The sequence below is a fragment of the Syngnathus acus genome, chromosome 5, assembly GCF_901709675.1.
Source record: "Syngnathus acus chromosome 5, fSynAcu1.2, whole genome shotgun sequence".
In the NCBI taxonomy this organism is placed as follows: Eukaryota; Metazoa; Chordata; class Actinopteri; order Syngnathiformes; family Syngnathidae; genus Syngnathus; species Syngnathus acus.
The window spans coordinates 2,612,891-2,623,572 of record NC_051091.1 but is presented as its reverse complement, the minus strand read 5'-3'; the positions used below and the strand labels follow the sequence as shown (position 1 = coordinate 2,623,572).

The 10,682-nt window shown below is 45.0% G+C and overlaps 1 protein-coding gene across 1 annotated transcript; it reads right to left on the bottom strand.

The window, feature by feature from the left end:
- Window positions 1–765: 765 nt before the first annotated feature.
- On the bottom strand, window positions 766–5,322 carry LOC119122785 (tribbles homolog 3-like). The gene is made up of 4 exons (XM_037251358.1): window positions 4,943–5,322; window positions 2,942–3,214; window positions 2,543–2,835; window positions 766–2,388 (listed from the first exon to the last, which is right to left on the bottom strand). The coding sequence occupies exons 2-4, from the start codon at window positions 3,212–3,214 to the stop codon at window positions 1,890–1,892; spliced, it is 1,065 nt and encodes a 354-aa protein (XP_037107253.1). The 5' UTR covers window positions 4,943–5,322; the 3' UTR covers window positions 766–1,889.
- Between the last annotated feature and the right edge of the window lie 5,360 nt (window positions 5,323–10,682).

Here is a 10,682-nt window from a genome sequence, read left to right as displayed (position 1 = left end):
TGTTACAAATATTGTTCTTCCAGACCGATTTCATGTGGACTGATGGCTCAGAAACCAGTCTTGCCAGCACTCAGTTACCTGAGATATTTCTTGCGGGCTGCTACGCGATTAATCCAGACGGTAAAAGGATTCTTTATTCACCTTGGTAATAGAGAAAGTCATGTATGATTCTGTCCCTTTATATTCTGTGAACATGTTTGTGTGTGTTCTATTCCAGACTTTGTATGGACTGATACCCCTTGTGACGCAGTCCTGCCCTACCTTTGTGTCCGGGATGTGTTCCAGTGTGCGTCACTATGCCTGGAGTAAAATGTTCCATTCTAACACGAGGAACCTGCCATCATACTGCAACATTTCGTATTGATCCAACGCCGCTCACAAGACCCAGAATAAGTCGGAGTGAGTTTTCTTGATCTTCGAATGGTTAAAAAGGGTTAATTGCTTGTATACAAACCCTAAAGTCGGAGTCATTCTCCCTAAATGGCGTTACAAATGGATGTTAAGTTTTGCAGGAATTCTTGATCTCATTTGTGTTTTGAGCCAAGAATGTTAATTTCATTTTATAAATTCACTTGAGAACTCTTGAAAACTGCATCGTGTTTTATCTTCAAGTTCTTTTGTGAAGACTTTGGCCTCAAGATTATCAACCAATAGTCAATCCGTTGAAATATATGTGCCAAAATGATTTGAACCACCCGTGCCAAAGTCTTGTGAAGAAGACAGCTCAACTCACAAATACACAAACTCAAATATATACACTTGTAGATTTATGTCACGTCTTTTTATTACGGGTCTCACTGTTTTTTGGTGGATTATCTGTGAAACTGCAAAATATGGGACATATGAAATGGCGGGGATTACAACAGGATATGATGTGGAGCGAACATGAGAAAGGACTATCTTGGAGAAATGAAGCAAAATGACAAGAACTGAGGTAGACAAGGGAGCATGTGGCGTAGTTCCACAGAACGTAAACAACATGTCAGTCTCGTGGGGCGGGCTGGCAAAACACTGACAGGTTGTCATTTTCAAACATGCCTTTGAATGTCGCACAAATTGTGGACACTTAGCAGGAAAAAAATGCTGTAATTTACACCCTCCCCCCCAAAGGTTAATAATTATTTGCATTTGCCACAAAGAAACTTTCCCCCATCAATTCGTTCCAAGGTACAATGATGCCACAAGCTGGTGCTAAAGCACATTTCTAGCGAACTGAGATTTGGCGCCACCTTGTGAAATCTTGGCGCATTTCACCTACAGTGGCTGTGTTCAGAATCACTTATCGCTTACTTCTCGGCATTATTACCGTGACCACCCTAATTACTAAAAAGTGGATAAGCTACTTTCTGTACATTGTAAAAGCACTACAAAATCGATTGTGCACATTATACATAATCAGCGTTATGTTGAAGTAAATTGAAACGTTTCAATTTTAGACAAAAATTCTGCTTTCCCACCATTTTGGCTTGCCCGCCATCTTTTGGCATCAGTGAACAATGTTGATGTCCGTTGTGGAGTTCCATTTCGACAAAAATGACACTCTGCCACCGTCTTGTTGTCAAGGCACAATGTTGAAGTGAGTACAGGAGTTTCATAAAGGTGGAAATCTTGTGGCACCTTTGTAACTAGTATAGTGAAATAAGTGGAGGCGATTCATTGACTTGAAAATTTGCTGCTATTTTGTGGCAAATCAATTTTGTTTGGGGGGGGGGCCGCGGGATTTTGTTCAGGCTGTGAAATTAGGTGCTTAGCTGTTCCTACTTTGAGACAACAAATGAGTATTTTGTGTACAGCATTTTGGTGATTCAAAACGAGCCGATGTTGCAGAAGGCACTCGAGGCTCAAGTAATCCAGGACGCTGGAGTAGTGTCAAGTCGGAGATCGTTTTGTTAGTGCTTTTGGGTGCACGTTGGCACCACCTGGTCGTCACCTTCGTCGTCCTTGTGCCTCCACTCCGGCCCTCGGCCCGAGCCGCGCTGCGTGGTGGCGTGGTGCGCTACTGGCGGCACGTGGCGACTGCTCAACCACGGGTGCATCAGCAGCTCGGACGCCCGCAAACGTTCGGCGGGAGACTTGCGCAGCATGCATGCAATCAAGCACTTGGCCGGCGGCGAAAGCCAGGCGGGGAGGCTGAAGGCCCCGCGCCGGATCTTGGCAAAGAGGGCGGCGGGCCGGGTGTCCTGGAAGGGGTAGCGTCCCATCAACATGGTGTAGAGGGACACGCCCAGGCTCCACACGTCGGCAGCGCGGCCCGAGTAGGCCGCCTTGCCGCTGGCCAGTAGCTCGGGGCCCACGTAGGCGGGGCAGCCGTGGCGGTCCAACAGGGAGTCGGATTCGCCGCTCTGGAGGACGACACAGTCATTGAGGCCAAGGAGGGCCACGTGGGTCCTGCAAGGAACAACAACCGTTGAGTTTGAAACACAGAGGGCAGGACGAGGGCTGAAAATGCGATTTGAGATGATTAAAAGCCGATGTTTGGGTTCCTAACTCTTCGACAGTGCCAGCCCAAAATAAAAGACCTCAGCGGCCACTGTGGGCTCACCTGAATCTGTCGGTGAAGACGAAGCGGCGCAGCTTGACGTCCCGCAGCACCACACCGTTGCGGTGGCAGTGCGCCACAGCCTCCAGCATCTGCGCAAACAGGAGCCCCGCTTCATCCTCACTGAGGCGCTTGCTGCTGCGCACGTGTGCGTGCATGTCGCCGTGATGGGCAGGCAGGAACAGATAGGCGCCGTCCTGCCCAATCACCGTGTCCAGGATGCCGCAGATGTTGCTGTGGCGACTCAGCCGGGCGTAAGCCGCTAACTTCTCCTGGTGGTTGGCCAGGGGCAAGACCTGTAACCATGGAAACCGGCCGGGTTAAGTGAGGGAAAGGGGGGGGGTCGTCCACCTATCTATGTGGTCACCACTGTGGCAAGTAAGGAATGCACGCAAAAGTTACCTGACAGGTATACTGCTGCTGTGTGGTGGAATGCACCGCTCTGTACGTGTCCTCGCCTTCGCAGCGCTCAAACAGGAAGTAAGGCCCAACCCTGACTTTGGATTGGCTCTGACTGGACTTAGGGGCGGGACTTTTAGCTGGACTAAGGGGAAACACTGGGCTTGTGTCGGGAGGAGGCGGCGAAGGAAGGTCCCGACAGACCCTTTTACATTTGGGTGACGCATCCTGGGGCCGGTCCAGTAATCTCTTCAAACGGGGCTCGGCCACGCTCATCTGTGAGTGGAGGAGGGAAACAAGCTGTGAAATCAAAATTCCCTAAAAAGTCAACCCTCGCCACAAGATGGTGGCAAAGCGCTACTTTAAAACCATAGTTTCACAAAAATGTTCAAAACACAATTTATGAGCACAACTATGTTGAGGCGAGTTGAAACAAATTTTATTTAGACATAAATAGTGTTTTGTCGCCATCTACTTACAATTAGACCTTTTTTAACTGGGACAGGGGTTCATTTTGTGAATAGCTAATAAGCATAAGGGGGAGTGGCTGATGGTGTAGGGGTACACTTGCTTGTCTCGTGTGCCGACACCATGAGTTCGATTCCCACATATGACGAGTGCGAGTGATGGTGTGAATGTGTGTGTGAGTGATAAAATAAATAAATAAATAAATAATAAGCATAAGGTCTACAATCTTCTGAGAGGTTCCTGCTGTTTTGGTTAGCAAATACAGCGCTCAAAGTCTCCAATGGCCACCTACAAACATCTGAGCTGAACTTAATGCTTGAAAAGTTATGAGCATAGTTACGAAGGTCTAAATTTCTTGACTTAACGGCACCCTCTGTTGTTCCCCCTCCACCCGTAAATATTGGTACGGTAAAAAGCGGGGAGGGTACCAACTCCAACTGCGCCCCTCACGTGCGAAGGCGTCTATAGGCTGCAATGATGCAACTTCCTGTAAGCTGTCAGACGCTTTCAGATCGTTGCATCAGGGCACAACGCTTTATAGTTTTAACCGTTTTAAATAGCGGCGACCGCACGCACACACGCGCGACCACACACACACATTTAGCAAGCGATCAACAAGCGCACTCCTATTCCCCGAAAACTACTTTCCTTTTTTTTTTTTTTTTTTAAAGAGATATTGTTGACTAACGTTGCTCTGGTGAAACACGCTGAGTCACCATGGTAACAGCATCCTGTGACACACGCCCAGGGGAGGTTGGTTTGTTGGCCTTGCAAGTTTCATTATGACACATAAACTAAAGTTTCATTATGACACAAACTAAGTGCCATGTGACTGACACATTTACATCACTTTACAAACACAATTATACATCAGTGGAAAAGTTGATAGGGTTGATAAACATTTTCTATGTTTGAGCATGACTAAGTTTTGGTGGTTGATTATGAACGCACATTTATAGAGGTAAGAAGTTTGTAAAGTTGATTATGTGTGTGGTGTTGATTAAAATTGCAAGAACATTTCCTAAGTTTTGATTGAGCGTTGCCTTGGATTCATTTGTTTTGATTAGGGCAGAACAATTTTGAAAAATAATTAGATTATGATTGGATTCCCCCTCCTCAATATGAATGTTTTGGTTTAAGAGGTAAGGCTTCTGCTCAAGTAAAGGCAAATGAAACATGAATTAATATGATGTTAACTTACAAAACAGGTTTGCAGGTTTGTTAAGCGTTCAGTTTCACTACTTTCTAAGTGTAGAGTAAACACATAGAAAAAGACACCGAGCCGCTCGCTGCCTTATGTATCTTTACAACGAGGTTACTTAACAGGAGCGCAACGTGGAGGAATAATAAACATAGCATTTTTTTTAAATTCCGCATTTCTGCTATCTTTCGCTTTTGGAGGGTTATATTTTACCACTAGTGATCCACGAACTACACTTTAAGAAACCTTGTGTAAGTCCAGTTGGCAAACACAAATAGCTTTTTGAATTGAAGTTGAGCTCCTACTTTTGGTTTTATTAAATTAAATTAAATTACCTTGGACTGGAGGGTACAGGCGGATCCAGAAGACCCTGGCGAAGCTGGACAACAAGTCCCGTTAAGGACGAGTCGTCGAGGCCATAGCAGCAGTTGCGTCCCGGGTCAGGCTGGACGGACTTGGCCGGGGTGTGACGCCTGCTTCTCGGTTGCGCAATGGAGCGACAGACGCGCGATGGCAAACACAAAAACAAAACGTTTTACCTCCGAAACAGGTGACGCCAACACAGCTGACTTTTAGATGAGCTTTTTTGGGGGTGGGCTTGAACCAAGTAATCCGGAGCGGGTTTAGTAGAACTTTCTCGTCGCATTGAGAAAATCGAGAAGCGGACGAACGCCGAGCGACTTCGCCTTTGTTTAGTTCCACTCCTCGCGGTGTGACGTCACTACACAGGGGCGGGGTTTACATGTTGCAATCCACAGTCGATCCGTCGTCAGACAGCAGACACGTCACTCACGCATCGAGCATAATGCGAAATTCACAAGCAAAACTAATTACATCAGCGTCCGAATCAACCTTTTACACACTTCCTGCTTGTAAAGATCACTTATCAAGCCATAACATTGATTTTAAAACGACAAGAATACGACATCTACGGGTCATTTGCATGCAAACTATTACAAATTATTTTTAGAAATTGAAAGTAAAACAAAATACAATTTTAAAATCCTCGTGATCACTAGTGCACAGAATTGGAGGATAAAACAAAATCTCATTATTATAACATTTTTTTCTGCAATGTGTGTCCTTTTTACTATTAAAACACTTCGAACACATTTCCACTTTAGTTATGTAAATTCAAACTAAAAAAAATGGACACAGTTTTGCAACCCTAATTGTGACACCATCAAGGCGTGCTCGCTTGAGTTTGGTGAGGTGTGGAAGGGCGCACCCTTCCCAGGTCCAACAAATTTTTTGTCACCCCCTCCCAACCAAAAAATCTGCGGACATTTGCTCACAAAGGGAAGAGAGGGGTGATAGTTGCAGGAGGACAGGATATGCACAAGTTTACGCAGAAACTACAGGAAATGGCCTGGCTTTTCGGCTTCCTTCCTGTCGCACACTCTTTGTGTGCGCGTGAGTGCGTGAGTGAGTGAGTGAGTGAACACACGTGCACATTCTTATTTTATTCATCACATGTATATAACTCGATCCATCAATCTATATGTGACCGTTTTTCTCAGCAGTATGACATTGGCTAAAAAAAAAAAAGTCTCAAGAAGGCATACCCGAAAACACACGTGAAGTCCGCCATGGTTTGAAGCGGCCATTTCTGCAAAAGTAGTCTGGGTTTTGCAAAATCATTTCATATTTCCTGTGCCATAATCAATGTTTTGAGTATTGTTGTTGCAATTGTTTATAATATTACTATTCGTCGCAGTAATAAATTCTGCTCGCCTTGTTTGGACACACACGCACACACACACACACACGAACACACACACAGCAGGTTATCTTCACGTGGTTAGTGTGTTTTTGTGCCACATGATGAAATATTGAAGAAACACAGGCGCAGTGTATGCAGTGTGTGTGCATGTGCGTGTGTGTATGCGAGCCCGTTAAACTTGACTCTTATTCATAAGCGACGTGATGAAATCAGAGGCCAAGTGTCTGACTTAACTGCGTCCTGAGCGACACGCACACGAACGCACGCACGCACGCACAACCCTCACTCTCTGGATTGCTGTGCCACCTGCGCTGCTTTGATCCCCACCCGATGCCACTTCCTGTGATTTGAATCTACTTCCTGCCGTGCGCTCTCTCATCTGCGTAGCTCCAGGGCATCCCGCCCCCCCCGGCAGCTCTGAGAGAGGCCTTGGACTGCACACGAGATAAAATAAACCTCTGAGCAAATTGTTCATGGAAGTGCATGCGCATGCCTCCAAAACGGTCAAATGGAGGCATCTCATTGGCTGTCCCATCAGGCTAAATAGAATCAATAATATCATGAATTTTATGTATTTAGGCCAAATATTTGAAAGACTAACTGGGGGAAAAACCTGTTCCAACCGCAACCAATCCGTTTTTTAGATTCAAAGCCGATTCAAACAAAAGTCCCAAGATATCATAATTGGTGTGAACTGTCATTTAATTGGATGAATGGTTTGTTAATTAGAACCAATCAGCTCTGTCACATCCAAGTATTGTGATGGAGCGGCACGTTCTGACCTAATTAGGCGAACATCAAATCATTTGTATATAATTCGCCGGCGTGCATTCAATCAGCGTCAATCGGAGGCCGGCTGACCGGGCCTGCTGCGAGGATGGGGACAAGACCGCTTCTTTAATGAGTCTTTAGCGGCGGCGGACGTAACGAAGGAAGGACTGATGCAACCTACCTGGGGAGACGTGTCAAGACCGACGCCGGCTTGCTCGCTCGCTCACTCGCTCGCTGGCTGGAGTCTTTTCAATCAAGCCCGAAGTGGCGACATTGCAAGACTCCAGCAACGGAGCATCAGGCTGACTTTATTGCACATGATTGCCAAACGCTGTTTGTTATTTGCGACGGGATCGAGGCCACGCGTGTCACTGCTGGCTTTTTTTAAGCACTGAATCATCTTGATGCAAAAGCTGGACGGTGAAGTTTGGCTTAGCAACATCCACTTTGGTAAACGTGGCTTTTATGAGTAGATGTGCAAAGAAAGTCTCCCAGAAAACATACAGGAAGTCTTCTCATCCTCATCATAATTTCCTCTCCTGTTGTTGGATCTGCTCTCATGGGAATCCTAAAAAAATGGCCGCCTGTACCAAAGATTCTGCTCATGACAGCGGTGTTGATCGACATTGCTCGAGGGTCAAAGGTTGCACACACATGCGTGCACACGCACGCACGCAAACACACGCTATGTCACCGAGGATGGAGGTGACATTCCAACAGTTACTGCCGGTTTCATCACAGAGACAATCCGAGACGGCCCACTGTGTATGTGTCTGTGAATGTGTGTGTGTGTGCGTGTTAATACCCACAAACAGAGGTCATCATGGATGACGCAAAAGTGATATAAGACGAGACTCCCGGTGCGTCTGCGTGCATGTTGCAGTTGAACACAAAAATGTTCATCAACACAGAAATATAAAATACTAATACGTACATTTAATCCATGCATCATTTATGTGTGTGTGTGTGTGTATGTGTGTGTGTGTGTGTGTGTGTGTGTGTGTGTGCGTGTGTGTGTGTGTGTGTGTGTGTGTGTGTGTGTGTGTGTGTGCGTGTGTCTGTTTCCATTCTTTGATTGCTCTCCTGCCCATCAAATGCAACTTTTGGCAATAGCCTTCACTCACACATACACACACACACACACACACACACACACACACACACACACACACACACACACACGCACTCACACACTCTTCATCTCCCACTGAAACAAACAAAACAAAATAAAACACACACACTGGCTCCCTCCATCACCATCAGGCTGCTTTCTGTCGTAACGATGTGCAATCAACACGCAACGCTGACCAACACACACATGCTCCCTCACACACACACACACACACACACACACACACACACACACACACACACACGCACACGCACACGGGGCTGGTTGAAGGATGAAGTCAGCCTGTGATTGCAGAAGAGTTACAGTATTGACTCATTCCATTCACGTGCGTGTGTGTGTGTGTGTGTGTGTGTGTGTGTGCGTGCGTGCGTGCGTGCGTGCGTGTGTGTGTGTGTGTGTGTGTGTGTGTGTGTGTGTTGTGAGCGGGTGTCGGCAAGACTTCAATAAGTAACACTGTGTCATAATAGCTCGTTAGTTAGCCGCCATAATATTTTTAGATGTAGTTTGTCATATGCTAAAATAACACTAGCATTGTGACATTTAATTTCCCCAACCAGGTTATTAATCCAGCATGCACGTACAGTTAGTGGGTAGGTTTGTTCGTTTAATAATTGCCTCGAAGACGTTCCTTTTGCTTCACTTTAATAATTTTGAGGGGAAAATCAATTTAATCAAAACTGTGGGAACTTTGAAGAGCTAGACAAAAATGGAAAATTTGGGCAAAGTCGGTCAAATGACCACATTGATGTTGAACATTGCAAAAGTTGCTCCCAGTTTGAACAAAACAATCGTGAAAATTTTGTCCCAAAAGGTCAAAGGTGTTGGATGGCCCAGTCATTATAGCGGCAGCGCTGACGCGTGTTCACATAAAGTTATTGTGGCGTTCTATAACTTTGACAAATGGTATAGAAAAAGGAAAACAAATTGAGAAATACTAAAATGACCAATTTTACCAAATAAATTCACAGTTTTAGTTCACATTAATGCATTATTTTACCTACAAATTAAAATGCTTATCTAATCTTAGGGCAGAGAAATCACTATGTCTAGTTCAAAACATTGATTGTCTTGCTGTAAAGCTGATTTTTTGGAGGGGGTGGTGCGAGAGCAACACTAACCACGACCATCAGAGGACGCCAAAAGCTTTAGTCAAAATGATGTCTTACTTTTGGCCACGTCTGACCATCGACTTCGTTTCACGTGATAACAATGAGATTTGCAAAGTCAAACCCTTCTTAAGGAGTTTACAAACATTGCGGTTTTTTTTTTTCCTATTAACGAGGGGCACTGAAGGCAACACAGCAGATTTAATCGCTCTGAAGGAAAATACTTAAAAACCTTCGTTTGAATTTATTCTTCAAAAAAAGTGTCTCGAACGAGATTTAGGGTTTTAAATTTGGATTTCAAGTGGGGGAATTGTGATTGATTGGACACGTAAGGACAAGATGAGGATGTCAGGTCATAATGATGCTTTGACGTAAGACTGAATGCCTCACTGTCTGACTGGCACACATAGTTGACATTGCTTGCATTGTGATAGACAAGCGGCCCAAATACGAATCATTTAAAATGGAAGCTAACAATTCAAGGTCAACAAGGCCTTTTTTTTCAGACAAAATGACACAAAATGTTTTTACCTTAAATGCGGCTATTGCTTCAAATGACGGGAGTGTAGGAACAAAATGGCTACATTTGAATTATTGATGTATCTACTGTTATTGGTGACATTGTATGAAAAAGACACATTATTGACGTGTCCTTGACATTGTTAAGGATGCGCACTAAGAAGCCTTGCGCTTTCCATTGACATAAACGTTGCCCGTGATCCTTAAATTTCAAACATGTGCTTCCTCTTCATCTTTTCTCTCATTTTTTTTTCTCCCTGAGGCGATGCCTTTAATTTCCTCGTAACCGCCTGCAGTGCTCTGCTCATTAAGCCGCTAATGTGCTTTCCTTGTGGCCCGACGACAATGCTGCACTTCTTCGAGTATATCAAATACAATTATCACACATTGTTACAATTACACACACAATAGTGAAAATGAGCGTCCAATTCAACGTGGGTTGAATGGGATTGGCATTGCTGTGTTTTCTTTGTCATTTGCGTTTGGGGTCATCACGGCATCAGGTCAGCTGATCACAGCAGCGTGTGCAGTGAGTTAGCGTGTTAGAGGTCATGAGACGGGTGCAATCTCATCCCAGTTGCTTCTCGTTAACCATGCCAACGCTGCTGATCCTCGTGCCGCACGGGTTGCAAAAAGAGCTGTTCTCTGGTTTTTGCTAGCCGGAGATGGAGGCCAGCTCACAAGCTAGCCTAAATAAGAAAATTAAGAAAATGGATCTGGTGATGATTATTTTTCTACTTTCACGAGCAAGTTATGAAACAAATCAGATTTCCTTGAGTCGCTCGACTGCATTGATGCAGAATTTTCTACATATTGATTTGCCA

What these genes read in the sequence shown, in the direction of transcription:
- LOC119122785 (XM_037251358.1), bottom strand. Translation starts at nt 3,214, where the DNA reads ATGAGCGTGGCCGAGCCCCGTTTGAAGAGATTACTGGACCGGCCCCAG. An exon ending in AGCAGCAGTATACCTGTCAG is followed by an intron (nt 2,836 to 2,941) that starts GTAACTTTTGCG and finishes CCATGGTTACAG; the next exon opens with GTCTTGCCCCTGGCCAACCA. An exon ending in GTCTTCACCGACAGATTCAG is followed by an intron (nt 2,389 to 2,542) that starts GTGAGCCCACAG and finishes TGTTCCTTGCAG; the next exon opens with GACCCACGTGGCCCTCCTTG.